A 21,102-nucleotide genomic window follows, 5' to 3' on the forward strand; every position below is an offset into this window, starting at 1 on the left:
ATACAATATTAATTTTTTAATAAATTTTATTACATAAGTACCAATGTTTTGATTCATTTTTGTATGTATGTGACTAATTGACTAAAACAAATACACAAGGTAAAGTTACGTTTAGCTAGCTATTACATTTAACGCAAATTAAATGAATGGACATTTTAAAATTAAGATTAATGTCGGTAAAATATAAAAGTTCAAACTAGCATTTAATTTCTGCTTTTATCCTTTTTTTGGTGGTAAACTTACAAATATGAACTGAAAGTAGAAGTGAAAAATGATGAATATTTTGAAAAAAAACAACAGACCAATTATATGATGATGACGGTGATGATGTCATGATAGAGAAATAATGATTTTAAAAATGTTGCTGAATATTATCGATGATTACACTGACATGATTGTGATAATAATGATTATAAATTTGACGAGAAATAATGATTTTAAGAATGTTGATGATTGTAATAATAATGATATTATATATATTTGACGGATTACGACGGACGTTTCGAGTTCCAGCAAAGAATGTATTGTTTTCTCATGCTGCCAGGCAAAGATCTATACGGTATTCTAGAATTAAATTGAGGGCGCTATATCAATTTCAAGTCCTATCAGAGAAATCAGTTGAGAGAGTGCACAAAAAGTACAAGTAGTACATACAGTATGGAAATAGATAAAAATCGATGGATATTAAACATCGATATTTCTGTCAGCCTGAAAATATAATTTAAAAAAACAGGAAATATACGAGAAACGAAGCAGGTGAATACAATATATGCTTTGGTTGACAAGTTTAAATTGATGGATAAGAGAAAGAAAAGTGGAAATTGAGGCAATTATGATGAATTTGTGATGGTATATTCTATGATCACTTATTCATAATCAGATATGGCATTATACGATTCATTAGCTCTATAAAAATCGTAATTTCTTACAGAAATTACATTAAAAAATATAATCAGTTATCATTCAGTGAATATAAGGTTCATCGCAAAAAGCTTGCTTTCTCGGGGAAAGTCATTGCACAATGCATGGTGGGAATTGGTTTGGGTGCAAGTGTATCAACGCATGCATACAAACAACAAATCATGTATGTACGAGTCGTGACGTTTGCTCCCAAACCCTTCCCACCATGCATCGCGCACGCTATTTTCGATGATAAAAAGATGTGACACAACAAAATAACACACAGTACACAGTTAGTTGCCAATCGCTTAATATTATAATTTAGCTTTTTCATAGTAATGCCAGTACTGTTAACAATTCATTCAATTAATAACTTTGGCTACTTAAATATACAATAACCAAAACCTCATTAATACAGTAATATTAGATCAATAAAACATAATAATGTTCTACAACTAATGAGCATTTGCTATCCATTTGCGAAGCAAAAGCTAAATATTATGTAATACCCAAAGTTTTCAAATCAACTGAAATCATTCCTATATATTATTAGTTATTTACTTTTTTGGTTTTAATTATTAATATTTACATTTTAATTTAGCATTTCTAAATTTCAGATTTTAAAAAGTGAGTTGACTTTAATTATACCAATACAAATATAGCAATGTAATGAAAATTAAATTCGAACAAATTAAAAATAAATAAATAAATTACAAAAAAAAATTGTGCTTATTTAAATTTGAATACAAATAACTATGTTTACATTAAAGCTGTATTTATATTGTTGATATAACTGCCAGGTCAAAGGTCATTTGGCATATTTCCAAACTTTAAATAGGTTTATTATACATGTGATAGATACAGTACACTGTAGTCTACAATATAACACATTTGCTACCTTTTCGTTTTTACGACACACCGTGCAGGTACGTACTTATCAAGTCAAAAGATCATTCTGCACATGCTCACATGTTTCTGAGCGTGTGCAGAATTAATTTTTTATCTCAATAAGAACATTCGTAATAACGAAGGTGGTTTTTCTTTTTTATTACAGTAGATATTGGATCTGTTAATAATGTTGAAAGGGTAAAAATGTGATCAAGTTTTAAATTAAATTTTAAATCAAAATGTTAATTTATGAAAGAATTCACATAATAATATTCAACTTCTGTGCCTTTCATAAACAAATTTATAAATAATAGTTGGGTTGACCACCAAGACAGTAATATATAATAATAATATATTAATCCATAAAACAAACAAAAATTATAAATATAACATTTATATACAACTGTACATATTCATCACAATTGTCAGCTTTCGATTGCTAAATTTAATAATTCAATGAGATGTTTCAATTGATTCAATTTGATTTATATTTATTCTTTTTTAGGGGAATTATTTAATAATTTAGATTAATGTTGAAATGGCTTATATAAACCAAATTTGTATATAAATAGCAATCAACCAAGCTAGCAGTAAAGTTAATAACACCACATGTGTACTACTTTTTAATGCATGTTGTATACACTAGTGTTTACAACTATCGGCACCTTGAAACGACTTATAAACGTAACATGTTTGGATCCATTTTTGGCATTAAATTGTAAGATAAGAATCAGAACTTATTAAGAAATTTTGACAATTATTTTGTTGTACATTTATGCAATTCTGTATATGCACTGTAAACATTGTCATGCCTTAGTAGCAATATCGACAATGGTAACAGAAAATTGTGCAGGCTCTAATATCTTAAGCTCTGTCTACACTATCAAACTAGTTTGACAAAAAAGGTGTGATGTTGCCCAAATATGGTAGTGATGTGTCCAAATATGGTAGTGATATGACATCATCATGTCCATATATGGGCACATCACATGTTTTTGTCACATAAAGTTTGATAATTCAACAGTTATTAGTTTCTATCAATGGTAAAAACAATACAATAAAAAAAGTGGTAATATATAACAATAGAACAATAGCATTAATAGAGGATCTTGCTCTAGTGTAGTGATAGTGTAGACAAGGCTAAAAAACATCTTCTAACGGATTAATGTTGATGTTTTAAACAAATAATGTGCGTGCTAGGATATTTAGTTTACGACTCTAAACGCTACAAAATAACCAATCTACCGCAGCATGATAGTGTGAACAACAATACGTGAGTGCAACATTAACTAAGGCATTAGTCTAGCTACTGTAACTTCGCAGCATTTATATCATTAGCACTTGGAATGGTCTACTTGCACATATTTGTTCAGCTTCCTTTCCACGCCCCTGTACACTCTTCGCAGCCTTCTGATTGGCTAAACTCTTCCATGGACATTATGTTTAACTTCGCCCATTACCAAACTGTTACACAATAACAAAATCAACCAACCAGAATAAAATACTCAGTCAGATAATGAGGATGGTTCAATCATAGAGTTTAATATTTATATTATAGAAAAATAAGTTAGGATTTCTTCATGTTTAGATAAAAACAACTCCTTGGTTAGGTCAAATGATATACATGACTGAACAACTTGTTCTGATTGGTTAGATAGCTGAAATTGATTAACAGACCATGGAAGTATTATTTTATACCTCCATGGTTAGACATTGAGAAGGAATCGACACACACTGTCTATCCTGAAAAGGTAGCGCATCAACCAGCTATATTCCCTTACATACATACTTTTGAAAATTCCAAACTCTTCTGGAAACCAAATTGATAACCTTACATTATGTACCTCAGTCCGACAGCTTCGGTGTGCCTCATCCTATTACACTTATAACCCTCATTGGAAAATACAGTTGAATCAATTCATACAAATTGAATGGAACCATATCTACTACCGACTCCTCGACTTCATCTAAGGAAATCAACTCGCGTCCTGTTCCCCTTCTGGATTCTCCGGATCGGCCGGCGGAGGTAACAACATTGCCACGCCCTCTGGTGCATTGGCTAGATCAGGATTGATGGGAAGTTCAGCCGATGCCGTGGATAAGTTTGAAATTGATTTGCTCTTGACGCACTGGAAGTCCACGTGCCTGCTACGCGCCTCTTCTTTCTCCCATGACATGTGGATAAATGGCCGCTGCACATAATTATAAATTACTGTAACAAAAACGAAATATATACATTAGAGAGTAAATATTTTTGCTTTGATCTAAGTAAAATATGTAGTTATTTTGGCCAGATTGAAAGGCTACAGTAGAATTCTTTCTTTAAAGCTCTGTTTACACTATCAAACTAGTTTGACAAAAAAAGTGTGATGTGTCATCATGTACATATATGGGCATATATGTTTTGTCATATAAAGTTTTATAGTGTAGACAGAGCTTTAATCTTTTTAATGAAATGAAAATTTCCAACTGAAAGGTGTCCCCGTAATAATGGAATAATTTTGGACATACTAACCTTCAGGGCGACCTCCTGACCTATGTTTGACCTTTTCCTTATAAGTTGGATAGCCTTCTATCCCCAGCCTGATCTTCTTTAAGCCACGTTCTTTCATCACAGTCTTGGCAACTTCTCTGTTTTCAATATACTTAAAGAACCTGTACATCTGTGTGCTATATATAACTGATGAAAAGAAAGTTTAAAACAATGATAGTAGCAGTGTATAAACATAGGTCAGCCGCAAACTTCATTTTATTTTTATTCTATTTTTTTATTTTTATTTTATTTATTTTTTTTACAATTTTTTTATATTTTATTTATTTCATATATGTATTACAAGAGTTGACTGTATAAACAATTTGTGCTTACTCTGTGTGTATTCCTCTCCCATCTGAGGTGGATACTGTTCATCCCACTCCAACACATCATCATCCAAAAGGATAACAATATGGCATTCTCTTTCACCACGCTGAAATAAAACAATATAATAACCTTTTTCTTGTAATTGGTTTTTTTTGGTTCTGGAGTTAGAGAGGTTTTACACTCGCCCCTCTTCAGCACTCCACTTTCATTATGTTGTTTATCCTATTAAATATTACAAATACTTACATAAGCACTCTGTAACATCTGTGGCAACAAATATTCTTCTACAAAGTTTTCAAACTCTCTACTAGCACCATCATTGGAAAACTCATGCAACAGATTTCCTGCAAACAAACAAAAATGAACAAGTTTTTTTTTTAACAAAAAGAGCCTTAAGCTTTGTCTACACCATCAAACTTTATGTGATATACCCAAATATGGTAGTGATGTGCCCAAATATGGTAGTGATATGCCCAAATATGGTAGTGATATGCCCAAATATGGTAGTGATATGCCCAAATATGGTAATGATATGATATCATCGTGTACATATATGGGCACATCACATTTTTTTGTCACATAAAGTTTGATAGTGTAGACAGAACTTAATACAGTTAATCTTACTTAACCTCAACTCTAAAACCACAGAGCTGTATAATACTCTCAGAACTATTTTAAAATATGTTTATTTTGACCAACATTTTTTTTTTTACCTAAAAAAGAAAAACCCCCTTAGGTAATTGTGAGTAAAAGTCTCCCTAACCTTTATTCTTAATAAATATGATGGTTAGTTAATCCTAAATTTAGGTGTTCATAACCGGCAACCAAAATGATAAGGCACCCACTACTGACTGATCAGACACCCACCTCAAACCCCCACCCTCTTTAGGCCCACTACTGAATGACCAGACACCCCGCTCAGACCCACCCCTCACACCCCACTACTTAATGACTAGACACCCACGTCAGACCCTCACCCTCTTTAGACCCTACCACTTGAATGACCAGAAACCCACCTCAGACCCCCACCCTCTTTAGGCCCACTACTGAATGATCAATTCAGACATCCACCTCAGACTCCCCTGTCACCTTAGACCCCACTAGTGTATGATCAGAGACACCCCCCACCCACCTCAGACCCCCTTCCCTCAGACTCCACACTACTGCATACTTACTGAGGTTCTTGCATTTGATTGTTGTGGCATTGAATGGAATCAGGAAGTAATCACAGGCCTCTCTCAGTTCAGAGATTGGAATGTTAGGTGGACAGTTGATCATTCCTTTCTTGTAATATTGCTATTAAATAAAACACACAAGATTTAATAATACACAAGGGCTGTGCAAGATATGTTAAAAAAAAAAAGAAAAGTTAGTCAATCATTCTGGGAAAAACATTTCAGATGAGACTTGAAACTCTCAATTGTATTGATATTTCAAGTACGAGACACGAAAGTAAAATTGTAACGTTGTAAAACTAAGAAATGAAACAGGGACAACCACAAAACAAGCAAAAAAGCTTTTACAACTAAAAAAAAATACTGTATTACTCTGTCTACACTATCAAACTAGTTTGACAAAAAAATGTGATGTGCCCAAATATGCTAGTGATATGCTCAAATATGGTAGTGATATGACATCATATGTCCATATATGGGCACATCACATTTTTATGTCACATAAAGTTTGATAGTGTAGACAGAGCTTTAGCAATAACATCATGATCAATAACTGTTATTTTGCTGTTTGCTATTATGTTGCTATTGCTTTTATCTTAGTATGTAAGGATAAATATATCATTAGAGGAGCCCTAAAAAGGAGCAAAGACATACAGTAACTTTCTTGGTTCGAGATAAACAGTCATTTTGTGAAAAGCTAACTATGTAATAGTTGAAGGTTTTACTTACAAGGATGGATGAGAATAGTTCAGCAGGCATGCCCTCAGCTACCTCATACTCTCCTTTCTCATTAGGCCTGTTGAAGCTGTGATTCTGACTAAACATTCTGTTTTTAAAAAAAACAATAAACTTTATTTCAGCAATTTACAAGCCATATAAAACAAATAAAAAGAAAATAACAGCACATCAATCATCAAAGCTTATTGTAGAGGTTGAATATGGACTTAGTCAGTCAGTCTATAATGCACTGACCAATTACATGATGGATACTTATATAAACCAATTTAGGCTTAAGCTCTGTCTACACTATCAAGCTAGTTTGACAAATAAAGTGTGATGTGCCTAAATATGGTAGTGATATGCCCAAAAATGGTAGTGATATGATATCATCATGTCCATATATGGGCACATCACATTTCTTTCTCACATAAAGCTTGATAGTGTAGACAAAGTTTCAGGAAATGGCTCTCAACTTGTGATCTAACGCCTTCTAACCGATGACATGCACTAAGTCACGATTAAATCCTGGAATTTGGAAGGCAAGCCTAACTCAGCTAATGCAACATACAGTAACAGTCACCAGATGAAGTCTATTTCAAGAGCCAGCACTATCACTGTCTATATCAGTTTGTCCAGGTACATTAAGATACAGTAGGCACACAATAGACAAAAGTATTACCTTCCTAGCATTGTGTTTGGTTGTGCAACAAACAATGTTGGATCCACAACAAAGCTGGTGTTATCAACAATCAACGTCACACGTTCCGGAAGCTTTTCAACAGTGCTTGCATCATTCTTATTCTGAAGCGGCAAATTGCGTGAACCTTTTACACGTTCACTTGACGGAAGTCTACATCTTGGTTTCGTCTGTCCAGAGGGACTGGCAGACTTGGGGGCATAATGCGCCATGTTACGGTTGTCGTCAGGATTCATAGATTGGCTAGTGGATACTTGGTTTTGTCTTTGTTGTCGATATGATACATTAAAAGTAAAGGAGTATCTGTGAAACAAACAAAATGAATAAACTTAGAAAAAGAAAAATCACAATAAGAATATGACGGTTAAGATGCTTAATATGCTTATGGATTTGGATTCCAATCTTGTCTGATGATACTACAGTATAACTCTGTGCCCAAATATGGTAGTGATACTGGGCTCGCACTGGCCGATCGCCAAGTCGCCATGGGCGAAAACGTTTCCAGATTGGCGAAAAATAAAACGACTACTTTAGCCATTTTGGCTATGACATATGATAAAATAGATAATAAAATAATCATTTTGGCGAAAGCATAAAGTTCAACTAAAAGGTCCATTTTTCGATCTTCAAAAATTTATTTTGTTCGTTATCATGTTGTTTACTTCAAGCTCCATTTTCGTCAACTTGTTTCGTTGTACCAGGCGTCTCTTTGTTTTTTCAATATGATGGAGATAGCAGCGGTAGACTGCACAGAGAAACAGACGTTACACGACACATGGATGATGGAGTCTACCCAAACTATCACGTGTTGCGCTGCACAAACGATCGACGACTCGACAGCCGACGGTCGGCTATTTACCGGGATTGTCTATTTTTCGATAAGGGTGTTCTTTTCAGATTAAAAAAAAACATAGTATCTTCAATGAATGATCTTATCGAAATCAATATTCATGCGTTATGCATTTTAGGCTCCAATAATGTAGTTTCATATTTTACCCTTAATAAAGTTTCCTCGTGCGTGCAGTGCGTCAGTAGAGTAAACAAAACAACATTCGGGAAATGGTAGAGTCTAACGGGGATTTAGCTAAACACACACGTGCATTTATTGCGGACTATATAAACAGCAAGGCCGGTCGCCGGCGCGGCTTCTGTGTTGTTAGGTAATAAATAATCGAGCCGGGATGGTATAAATTTCTCCCCCGACAGAAACGCCTTTTCCCTGTGCTTTGGCCTATATTATCTGCACGTTCAACAACGATACGAGTGTTCGTTTGCTAGAAATATTTTTAGCATATAGACCTACGACGTACCGTCGTACATAATTTTGTAGGCCTAGGCGTGCGCTACTGCACTTTCGCACCTCTTGAGCATACCCAATTTAAAAACATTCACCCGCTGCGCGGCGGTGGGTGACCGTGAAAGTCTTAGGATTTTCGCGTGTTACGGAAGCCACCAGCCAAGCGTAAAAAACAAAAATAACATAGCGTTCAGGGGATTTCAGAAAACTGTAAAATGTTTCTTATTAAATTGATAACTGTATGAATGCTGTATGATTAAAAACAATTTGAACAATTGTTTTGATCATATAAAATTAAATACAACAACAATTAGTTTTTTAAATCAAATATACACAGTGATTTAGGCATGGCTCTCTTTCCCCAAATGCCTTACAAAAACGTTCAGGGAACAGTGTATAGACCTATTGACATAGATAAATTAAGTAAAACGTTTTTACCATTATATTTCAACAATTTTTAATTTTGGCTAATGACCGATTCATTTGGCTAAATAAAAAAATTGGACTTTAGCCATTTTGGCTATAGATAAACTGATTTGACTAAAAAAAATATTTTGACTTTCGCCAAATGGCTAAACAAAATGAAATGTTAGTGCTACCCCAGTGATATGACATCATCATGTCCATGGGCACATCACATGTTTTTGTCACATAAAGTTTGATAGTGTAGACAGAGCTAACAAGACTGAACTTGGCATTCTGCTTAAACAATATAAACAATTTTACCTGTTGTGTGGGTGAGGCGTTAGAATGGGCTCGTTTTCGACCGAGTCGGAGTCACTACTATCTACAGATTTTCTATGAAACGGTTGTGGGAAGCGTTCTGCCATTGAACTCAATCAAACAGTTTCTGAAAGTAAATAAATACATACCAGATTGTTAGATCATAATTAACAGAAAGTGCAAGTGAAATTGCAGCAATTATCTAGAAAGAATACATATTTCAAATTACAGAATATTAATATTATGGTAATTTGTGTTTGTTTGTTCTAAAGCTCTGTCTACACTATTAAAGTCATTTGACAAAAAAAGTGTGATGTGTCCAAATATGGTACAGTAGTGATATACTGTACCCAAATATAGTAGTGATTATAAATGTGATGTGCCCATATATGGACATGATGATGTGATATCACTGATATCACATCATCATGTCCAAATATGGGCACATCACATTTTTTGTCACATAAAGTTTGATAGTGTTATTACAGTTATAAACAGAGCATAAAAGCATTTCTTAAACTTTGATCGCTATAGAAACTTAATGTACTGCAGTTCTAAAATGTATGGAACTGAATGAATTGATCAATTCTATTATGCAGTGGCAAAAGCCTTCATAATGATCCCAAGAGAGATTTGCTAGAATAGTCACTAAGATAGTATTTCATATAACGCTAATTAATAAGTACAGTACATTTAATACTACATTAGTAACCTGTAAATCATTGTATTAGTACACTTGCCATTTTTAACAATACAAAACAAGGTTCATATATTTATACAGCTTTTACAGTTTTATGTACTGTATATCCAACTCATAGCAAGCTAATAGAAATACTGCAAAGCAAGCCCTGTACATTTTAGCATAAATTGAATATACTAATTTAATAAATATTGACACAGTACGGTATTCACAATGAAAGGGATTTACAGTATACTGGCTTTATTCATTTTGAAATATAAAAGCAGCCTGAAACAGGCAAAATGCGTGTATACTGAATTACGCTTGAATACTGAGGTAGAATCATAGAAATGTGTGTGTTGTACAAGCGTATTATTGCCTTTAATAATAACAGCATTGTCTATGGATGTGATAACATGAATAATAAAAAAAAAGAAATTGGAAGTCTCAGTGTTCTCACTAAAACAAGAAAATAAAATACTGTAGTTTCTCAAAGTAAGAAGAAAGGTATTAGTAGTCATAGAAATTTCATTTTTTATACATTTTATATCATATATATTTATATATATGTATAATTTGTATGTTATGCATGCCTTCAATAATAACACCATTGTCAATGATGAAAATAATAAATTGTAATAGCAAATTTAAATTGGGAGTCATATTAACACAAGTACTTCTTTTTTTGTCACTTGAAGTTTGATAGTGTGGACAGAGCTTTACAGTGTACAGTACGATAGCTGTTTGTAGCATTGTGTCAGCAATTGAAAAATAATAAATCTGAGGCATAATGTCTAAAGCTAAATTAAGCATATCTGTGTGAAACCATTGCTGTGTGAAACAACAACAGAGCAGATTAAATATTTAAATTGTCATATTTATTAAATTTTATACTTGTTGGTTTAGAATAAAGGATTGCTAAACACCACAAATCTCTGCAAAACCTACAAAAACCCATAGCAAACCAAACCTTAACAAGTTATTGAATACGTACTGTACACTTTATAAAGCTGTCTACACTATCAGATTTTATGTGACAACACAATGATGTCATATCACTTCCATATTTAGGCATATCACTACCATATTAAGGCATATCACAACCATATTTAGGCATATCACAACCATATTTAGGCACATCACACTTTTTTTGTCAAACTAGTTTGATAGTGTAGATAGAGCTTAAGAAAACAAGATACTTTATAATCTTTAAATTAATTTAAGATAAGAGCAAGGACAATTTACAGTAGTCAGTTTTCTAATATGTATCCAAGATTAACATATTTTAATCAAATAATAACCGTTTTATGAATTTTATCTGCCGAACGAAAGTATAATATATTCTTAATCAATATCAAGCCATGCATTACAACGCTGTGGCTTTATTGCCTCAGGCAACAGAGAAATAATTGCGCACAGGGTGGAGTGCAAGTTAGTTGTTACGGTTCACTAATTTACCAACATTGTCATACTCCAATAATAACAAGGGGTTTTAACAAATACCAGATTATGAATCAAGAATAAATAAAATAATTTACTGTAGTGTAGCCTAGTGATTCATAACTAAAATGAAATTTACATCAAGAAAAACTTTAATAAACAATAAATACACAGGCCAAGGTGTACATACAGTATTTAGATACATTACATGTTCATGAATGGTTTTCTATTAATGAAATTTAAGACAAGTTTAGGCCTAATAATAATACTAATAATTAGGCCTAATACTTAGGGCCTAGGCCTAAGCCTTTAAATTCAATTAGAAGAATGAATTAATGAATGAGAATAAATCATTCTAGCCTATTATATTATTGTTAATAATTAGGCTAGGCCTATGTTTTGGCCTAAAAATATGAATTAGTAATTATTATAAGCTAGCCTCTAGAAGGTACAGTATTTTAAATTAAGATGGCATGGCTAGGCCTACTCGCAGTAAAGTAGGTCAAGTCCGACTGTGACTCATCAGCCTACCTAGCCTAGGCTATAGCAAGTTAAGTTCGGCCAAGCAGGTGGTACGGCGGCGATGAGAGGCCTAAGCTAAAAGCCCAGGCCTCCTGACCGAAAGGTGTACAATTCAATCGGTTAAAAATGTCAAAAATAACACACATGTATGTTTATAAAAGCATTATCAAGTAGTTAACAAGTTACTTAATTTATAAACAACTTACTTTTTATCTTTTATCTTTACGAAATGGTCAAAATGAACGAAATTCGACGGCCTCTCAGCCTGCCCAACCACCACTTCTTGTTCTTTATTTCAATTTTTGTTGTAATCCAAACAGCGCCACCAAGTTTTCCAATATTACAAAACTATCGCCGCTCTCGCGCTCAGTGTAGTCTTCATCTCTATCTCTCTATTACTTCTTCTGAATTAAATTGAACACTGTATGTATTGCGTAGCCTACTAATAAATAATATGAAAATATTATGTTGTTGTAGTATTGCAATAAATGTAAATCTTATATGCAACACCATTGATATTGAAACAAATGGCGCTTATGATGACCAATATACAATTAATAAAACATGGAGAAATTAATTTCTTCTTGATATAAAGCCCTGTCTACAATATAAAACTAGATGTGCCCAAATATGATATAGTGATATGCCCAAATATGGTAGTGATATGACATCTTCATGTCCATATATGGGCACATTTTTTTGTCACATAAAGTTTGATAGTGTAGACAGGAGCTTAAGTAACTTACCTAGAGACCTAATGAAATAAAACAAAGCAAAGATATTATATGCGGTGATACAAGATACAAGATAACTTTATTGTCAAATAGTTCAACGAAAGATTTGAAATTGGTTTTTCTCATGGCAACTTAATATAAAAATAGAATAAAATCAGTAAAATGTTAAAACACGAAGTAAAATACACAGTACAGTAAAAATATACAGATTAAAATGCATATACAGGATTTACAAAATACAAAAATGACAAGATGGTAATCTTTGCTACCAGTCTCGGGTCTTTAATCATGTACTATAGGCCTCAGCTATATATTGATAAACATTGATTGGCATTGATATTGAAAATTACAATTCCTTTGTTTTGTTGTTACAATAAGTGAACCCTGTCAAAGAGACGTGAGTAGGCCTATTGAACAATATCTACCTCAGTGTAAACAGGTATCATTGAAAGGTGATCTAAATAAAACAACTTGAAGAGAAGTGAGTAGGCCTATTGAACAATGTCTACCTCAGTGTGAACAGGTATCATTGAAAGGTGATCTAAATAAAACAACTTGAAGAGAAGTGAGTAGGCCTATTGAACAATATCTACCTCAGTGTGAACAGGTATCATTGAAAGGTGATCTAAATAAAACAACTTGAAGAGACGTGAGTAGGCCTATTGAACAATGTCTACCTCAGTGTGAACAGGTATCATTGAAAGGTGATCTAAATAAAACAACTTGAAGAGAAGTGAGTAGGCCTATTGAACAATGTCTACCTCAGTGTGAACAGGTATCATTGAAAGGTGATCTAAATAAAACAACTTGAAGAGACGTGAGTAGGCCTATTGAACAATATCTACCTCAGTGTGAACAGGTATCATTGAAAGGTGATCTAAATAAAACAACTTGAAAACAATGTGATCGATAAAGAAGGGCAGGTAATAGCTGAACAAGATACAATAACAGGAAGGATTATAATAGTGTGTTGCTATAACAAAGGAGACATTGCAGATGTTAAAGCCCACACGGTGCCAGTCGATTGCTGTTAAATATACCAAGACAGGTGGTCAGTGCAGGTGGCTGGCTGACGACAGTTTTGATGGTCATGATATTCAATGGGTAAGTACCTTGTTGTTATCGTATGAACAATTTTTCGCCAATTTGTCCAAAAAATGATACTGCTACCTCTTTATGGGTCATTTATATCTACCTATGTTACGATAAGTTTTCGTTGGGATCTCTCAGTACATTCGTTGTTCTTCCATCATTTTTAAAAATCTACCAATTTTTTTTTATTTGAACTCAATATTTTTTTCCTCACATACACTTTTTAATTTTATTAATTCAAAATTGGCAAGTTTTTCTCATTTCGTTATAATTGACTGTTATAATTTTTGCTCTTCGTTTTATTATACATGTTGTTTTTCTGATTCACTTTGAGCTGATTACTAGCTGCTTTATGTGAGTATGTTTCCATACGTGTTTGATCCAAACAAGGCCATATACATGACTGCTGCAGTCGCGTGCTCAAATTTGAGTTAGTGTTTACTGACCGACCAACCGACCGACATAGTGATCTATAGAGTCGCGTTTGCACGCGACTAAAAATGACCAGGGTAATAATGTGCAGCGAATTGAGAGCTTGCTTGCTTATATAAGAATGATCTTCTTCTGTATCGGCTTCTTGAGTTTGTTTCTACATGGGAATTCGCATTATGGTGATTAAACTGGAAATGCCGTATTTTTAACAAAAAGATGGTTTATATTACAATTAACAGTTTTGTCGGCGTAATTGTCAACTAAACCTTTGTAATTACGATTTAGTTGTCTCGCCTCATCAGACAATTCATTTGTTAATGGATATTGTAAAGTATATTCTCTTCTGCTTTTAGCACCTGCACTTTTTAATTTAAGTCCAGTCTAAGTAAGTGTGAGCAGGGAAGAGTAAAATTCTCACTCTTCCCTGATTTGAAAATTAGTTTCTTAATCTGGCAGTGTAGTAGTACACAAATAAAGTTGAAGTACGTATGTAAATCTCAAAAGCTATTCATAATGTTCCCAAATTATGTTAAATGCACTGTTAAGCGTACATTATAGCCAGTCTTCTGCATAGAGCTATAACATATAGGAAAAAATCCTATTTTAGTGTCATTTAGTGGTTATTTCTTATGAATTTTAAGTTTTATATTGTAAAATGTTACGGTTTCTGCCTTCTTGCTATTTGTGGCATTTTTCGTCTTTTTTGGACAATATACCTGAATTATTATTTATTATTATCAATCATTTTACACAATAAATAAGCCCTATAGGTGCACAATCAGAGCCATTTATTTTGTCAGGTCAATAGGAGGTCAATACTATAATAAGCATAATAATTATTATAATTTCTATTGTAATATTACGGTAATGATATTCACCTCCGGCGTAACTCAACCGTATTTATTCTAGCATCCATTTTGACCAATATAACAGCCAGCATTCATAGAATTTCAATCAAAATCACGTGCCATTTCTGTGTTCTTTAATTGACTGTACGCTGACTATTACCGGAGCGTCATGTCGCCATAGTTACTATTATTCTCTTAAACACTTCATAACTATTCACATGAATATCAACCTATTAGTATCATAGAAAAACAGAATAAGTAGGAACGTTTTGGTCGAATTTGACAGCGTTTAGTTCGTAATTAGTTCGTTTTTGTTAAGTCACAATTGATACAGGTGTTGTATATTATAGTTTCGCGATTGAATCAGTAAGTTTCTTCAAAATTGAATGATGGAAGAAGAAGGTGAGGAGGAAGAAGATGAAGAAGATGGAGAGGGTACAAATTGTTAAAAGTCAAAATATTAAAAGAAGCCACCACACCCCAGGCGTACGGCATCAGTCTAGAAACGTGAAGTATCAGTCTAGAAACGTAAAGTATAATGTGTATAATAATTTAAAACTCATTCTAGAAACGTGGTTCAAAAGTAACGTTTACAATAAATATTATATTAAAAACTCTGATGAATTGGGATTGAACATCCATCATGGTTGTAAAACGACGAGAAAAAGAGAAAACTACTTTATTTTGAGCATGGAACATGCTACTGCTGACCAAACAAGTTGTAAGTATAGATACCTTCAACTAACAGTAAAATTGTCTTGTATGGTGGTAAAAATAAATTGGTATAGTGAACAATATCAGATCTCAGTTTACTGGTAAACTTAAAACGAATGTGAATTCCGTGAGAAGTGCTATTCATTTATAATATAATATGGTATAAAGCCTTGTCTTTTATGTGACAACAAAAATGTGATGTTAGGCTATATGATGTCATATCACTACCATATTTGAGCACATCACACTTTATTTTGTCAAACTAGTTTGATAGTGTAGACAGAGCTTAAGATATTTTACGTTTCTTTTTTGTTCTTTTTATTTTATCTGTATTAAGGTTGTGGTTAAAGCTTCGTTCACACTATACGCGCGCGCATAATTATGATCTGTTATGCGATATAGGCCTATATACCATTGCACCTATCATCCACCATTTCATTATGTATAAACTTAATTAAGTTAATTTCAGATTCTTTTAGAAATGACTCCTTTAAATACAATTTTTCTTTTTATGATCAAAAATGATTAATTCATCTGGATAAAACCATCATCTGTATAAATATGACAAGTTTTCCCGCCCTAGCCGAGCTGAATTAAGCAGACGGCCTACAACATTTCTGTATTTAGATGGGCCTTTTTTTATAAGCTTCAACATCCAACAAAGTACAGTTATATGTTATATATACTGTCCTTGCTCTATCCATCGTGAAATAATAATGTATTAATGAGATTCACAGCCTTACAAGACTATATAACAGGTACAGCGTATAATATTGATCATTCTATTATGCTGCCTTCATTCGTGATCATTCGGTTATAACTAGCCTTATTGATCGGACTTGTGCCCTTCGATGAAAGCTAACCACAAGTCGTTTGTTTGAGTAAAACTTATTATGTATAAAATGCAAACAGGACATAATTATTTCTGATTATCAATTGAGTTGCGTTCTTAGTACGACGAATCACACAGCGAAAATTAAATTTATGTAAATTGGTGACAATTTACTCCATGACAATATTAGCTATTCTAATGATTTCATATCCTAATTATATATATGCATTTCTATGATTATTATTATATGGGTCAAAGTCTAGTGTGTCTGTTTCTCCTATTTCAACGCAGAACATTTCTTTTCTGCTGTAGAGACGGGTTATAACACAAGAAATTTGGTTGGGGAATGGGGTTGATGCGGCTGATACGTTGAACATGTCTCAAATATACAATCCATAGATACGTCTCAAACACTTTTAATATTGTGCTATGAATCTTTTTTTTCTAATTAATGATTTGTTTTAAATAACTGTTTGCAGAAATAACAGCTATGGCCTATTTCCAAGCTATGGATGCTTACCGTGTTTAGTGCAAATTAAGCCATAACAATTTCTTACATGCGAAATATTTTGTACGTGAAAAATATATCGTATAATTCAGTAGAGATTGTTTGGAAATTCTACTCCACTCCACGGTCCACTGAATGTAAATGTGTATATGTTTTATTGTGATTTATAAACATCTGATTAAATTACCAAAAAATCAATAAACTAGATGAAAACATTCTTCTTTTCAATTTCAGTTCACATAAAGATTCGCCAGAAGAATGGAAGCAACCTCTAGAACGTAAATCAGTGTACTTAACCAATCAGACGTCTGCGCGTCATCCGGGTCTGTTCCTCCAACATTTCACAAATAGTATCAACAACGCGTTACGTAAACAAACACGCGCACGCACTCGTACATTTTCTGCGCACGAACTGATTGCGTTGAGTAACCCGGCTGTGTACAATACATGTCTTCGTAACAAACGTAGATGGAAGTCGTCTGATTATCAAAGAACACTCCCGCCAATAAGAGACGTAAGTTGTCTGCGTAGAATAAACATACCATCAAACTGTATTCGGAACACCAGCAATTTAAGTAGCAACAGTGTTCCAAAGAGGCATGAAAATAAACCACTTGGTTGCGTTGTTGAAACAGAGGTACAAAGTCAGCTGAAGTTGCCGAAAGTTATGGAGATCACCGACCAGTTGGGAAACGATTGGGAAATTATTCAAGGTTGTAAGAGTAAGCCTAATGAAAAGGGAATTCATAAGACGAAAGTGAGTGAATTTAAAACGAAAAATACTGATAAAGGCCAGCCACAACCATCTCTTATTGAAAAACCAACCTCAAAGGCACCAGAAGTCCGCAGTACAATTCAAAAACAAGAAACAGTTTCTACCGATTATAAAATAAACCAAACAAGTAAACACAAACAACGACTGAACAAACTGGATGATATTGAGGTTATAAAAACAGCAAGACAGGTTGACAAGAAAACTGCCATGTTAAAATATCAAATGTTGGTAAGAACCGGTAAAATATCTTATACAGAATATCTTCAAATAATGTCTGAAATAGCGCATAAATTTCGATTTTATCACCCAAACGAAAAGAGAGGAATACCAATAATGTCGGAGCAAACATCAAATGAATCAAGAGTGTCGGACGAAGTAACAGTAGAGGAAAAATCGTCAAACATCGACAAAATCCGTATAAGTAACACTATACCACCGGGGTCAAACGGAATTTGTTGTAACAATATTTTACCACCGGAGGAGACAAACGGAATCTGTAGTAGCAACACTTTACCACCGGAGACAAACGGAATCTGTAGTAGCAACACTTTACCACCGGAGACAAACGGAATCTGTAGTAGTAACATTATACCACCGGAGACAAACGGAATCTGTAGTAGCAACACTTTACCACCGGAGACAAACGGAATCTGTAGTAGTAACATTATACCACCGGAGACAAACGGAATCTGTAGTAGCAACACTTTACCACCGGAGACAAACGGAATCTGTAGTAGTAACATTATACCACCGGAGACAAACGGAATCTGTAGTAGTAACATTATACCACCGGAGGCAGAAAGAACCTGTAGTAACAACACTTTACCACCGGAGACAAACGGAATCTGTAGTAGTAACATTATACCACCGGAGGCAGAAAGAACCTGTAGTAACAACACTTTACCACCGGAGACAAACGGAATCTGTAGTAGTAACATTATACCACCGGAGACAAACGGAATCTGTAGTAACAACACTTTACCACCGGAGACAAACGGAATCTGTAGTAACAACACTTTACCACCGGAGATAAACGGAATCTGTAGTAGTAACATTATACCACCGGAGGCAGAAAGAACCTGTAGTAACAACACTTTACCACCGGAGACAAACGGAATCTGTAGTAGTAACATTATACCACCGGAGGCAGAAAGAACCTGTAGTAACAACACTTTACCACCGGAGTTGGAAAGATTATATGCGCGGAACAGACAATTTGTCACCACTAAAAACTTAAGTTTGGTAGACAAACTTCCTGCCGACTTTTTACAGAAAGACCGTGACCAAATTCGGTCAATCTATCCGATGTTTGATTTTATTCTAGAGAAAGAAAAGCGCCACAATGTTCACACACAGAAAGTACTTACAAATAAAACGCACAGGGTCGAACTTTGTCCATTGAAATACAGTACTTTTAAACAATTTAAACTGCCCTTATCATCAGACAATACGAAATTAAAGGCAAAAGTAAACACGAAACACGCTACTATTAAAAACAAAATAGTTCATCAAGAAAGCAACTTGGAATCCAAAAAGGTAAATAAATTAAGATTACCTGAAGAAAACCTTATAAAAGATACAAAATGTTGTAAAGTTTATCCTCAGGTAGTCAATAAAACTCGTCAAAACAGTCCTGTAACAATGTGTGACCAAAAAGAAATGTTTCCAAAAACTATACAAAAGGAGAAAGCGGTTGTAGTAACAGAAACAGTTTTATTTAGGCCTAGTAGAGATGCCGACGACGAAAGACAGGTTAAAACGGTGGAAAACGACAAAAAACGCGTTACATGGAATGCTGAAGTAGGCCTACGATTCGATTCTTCACTCTCTTTTGCAGTTCCTAATCCGCCACCTGTTACGCTGGATTACTGCAGTAATCATTCAGTTGATGGAATTTCAGGGCAAGACAACTTTTCTGTCAAAGACATCGATACAGGCCAGAACTATGATTATGAGTATGCCCAGTATTGATGCCTCATCTTCAGCCTTCGGTGAAGACATTGGAATTGTCTCCTTGTCGGCGGTACAATGATGATCAGCATACATTGGCTAAATCTGCTAACCACGCTGTTAGTCACAAAATAAATGATGTAAAAACTAAAAATACATCATCAATTATTGAAATTCCGAACAAGCCGAGGATTAGTACGCAATGTGTTGTATTTATGTCTCCATTGAAATTCTAAAGGCAGCATATACAAATACACTCCTGTGGGACATCTCTGGGAAACACCAATCTACACTTTTCCGTGAAACGTACATGAGTCAAAACATAATTTAGGCCTAAAACATAATTTAACTCTACAACCAACCATCTTTAAGCTTGGTTCCCACTAGGACGTAAACGCAACGCAAGCGTGTCGACCAACTAAAGCTTGGTTCTCACTAGAGACGCAACACAAGGACGAAGACGCAACGCAAGTAAGTTGACCAATCACAAGCGATTGTTCGAATAATCCATTACATTGATTGGTCAAATTACTTACGTTGCGTGTCTAGTGGGAACCTAGTCTGGGTTCCAGACGGAGTTTTGTTTTAATATTAGTAAAAAGATAAATATTTTGGCACATATGGCGTTTCATACGTATACTACTTGAGCTTGGATTTTCAGACAAAAATCGAAATAAAAACAAATAAATAAAAAGACAATGAATACAGACTTGGGGAAAGTCTAGTGGGAACCAAGCTTATCTTACGTTGCGTTACCTCCTTACGTTGCGTCTGTAGTGGGAACCAAGCTTATCTTACGTTGCGTTACCTCCTTACGTTGCGTCTCTAGTGGGAACCAATCATTATGAAACATTTCCACTCAAAGGTATCCCCTTATTGTGTGGTATCCCTGTGTAGTATGGTAATCTGGTTTACCGTTTTTCAGCACCATTGCTGTGATGCATGTTTGATATACAAAATACTGACATTACAATAAACTCCCTCGTGAATCTAATATATTGTTTGAAGTCAAAGGTTAATTAATGTTGTGGTTTTAGGTTAATGAATATTCATGAATATTGTCTTCCAGTTTGAAAAGTGAGATCTCTTATCAGAATCTCCGTCCATGTACAGAACTGTAAAAGTAGTAGTTATAGTATTCGTATAAACATTATTGGTATATTATTATAAAAAGGTATATACTAGAAATGTTAAGCTCTGTGTACACTATCAAACTTTATGTGACAAACAAATGTGATGCACCCATATATGGACATGATGATGTCATATCACTACCATATTTGGGCATATCACTACCATATTTGGAACATCACACT

At 34.1% G+C, this 21,102-nt stretch overlaps 2 protein-coding genes and 1 long non-coding RNA gene across 3 annotated transcripts in view; 2 read left to right on the forward strand and 1 right to left on the reverse strand.

The window, feature by feature from the left end:
* LOC144850261 (uncharacterized) overlaps positions 1–21,102 on the forward strand; it is a 121,706-nt gene that overhangs the window by 57,278 nt on the left and 43,326 nt on the right. The window lies entirely within an intron of this gene.
* LOC144849910 (BTB/POZ domain-containing protein 10-like) lies at positions 1,198–12,223 on the reverse strand. Its single transcript, XM_078707030.1, has 9 exons — positions 12,108–12,223; positions 9,264–9,387; positions 7,223–7,543; positions 6,553–6,649; positions 5,824–5,944; positions 4,895–4,992; positions 4,655–4,754; positions 4,304–4,468; positions 1,198–4,000 (listed from the first exon to the last, which is right to left on the reverse strand). The coding sequence occupies exons 2-9, from the start codon at positions 9,365–9,367 to the stop codon at positions 3,765–3,767; spliced, it is 1,242 nt and encodes a 413-aa protein (XP_078563156.1). The 5' UTR covers positions 9,368–9,387; positions 12,108–12,223; the 3' UTR covers positions 1,198–3,764.
* Positions 15,397–20,131, forward strand: LOC144858786 (uncharacterized). The gene is made up of 2 exons (XM_078714934.1): positions 15,397–15,442; positions 17,268–20,131. The coding sequence occupies exons 1-2, from the start codon at positions 15,397–15,399 to the stop codon at positions 19,805–19,807; spliced, it is 2,586 nt and encodes an 861-aa protein (XP_078571060.1). The 3' UTR covers positions 19,808–20,131.

Source organism: Antedon bifida, chromosome 1, assembly GCF_963402885.1.
Source record: "Antedon bifida chromosome 1, ecAntBifi1.1, whole genome shotgun sequence".
Lineage (NCBI taxonomy): Eukaryota > Metazoa > Echinodermata > Crinoidea > Comatulida > Antedonidae > Antedon > Antedon bifida.

Bases quoted from the DNA above. Each gene is read 5' to 3' on its own strand.
- LOC144849910 (XM_078707030.1), bottom strand. From the start codon at position 9,367: ATGGCAGAACGCTTCCCACAACCGTTTCATAGAAAATCTGTAGATAGT. The intron at 7,544-9,263 runs GTAAAATTGTTT...TTTGTTTCACAG, and splicing joins ACGCCTCACCCACACAACAG to ATACTCCTTTACTTTTAATG. The intron at 4,001-4,303 runs GTTAGTATGTCC...TTTTTGTTACAG, and splicing joins GTCAGGAGGTCGCCCTGAAG to TAATTTATAATTATGTGCAG.
- LOC144858786 (XM_078714934.1), top strand. From the start codon at position 15,397: ATGGAAGAAGAAGGTGAGGAGGAAGAAGATGAAGAAGATGGAGAGG. The intron at 15,443-17,267 runs GTACAAATTGTT...TCAATAAACTAG, and splicing joins AGATGAAGAAGATGGAGAGG to ATGAAAACATTCTTCTTTTC.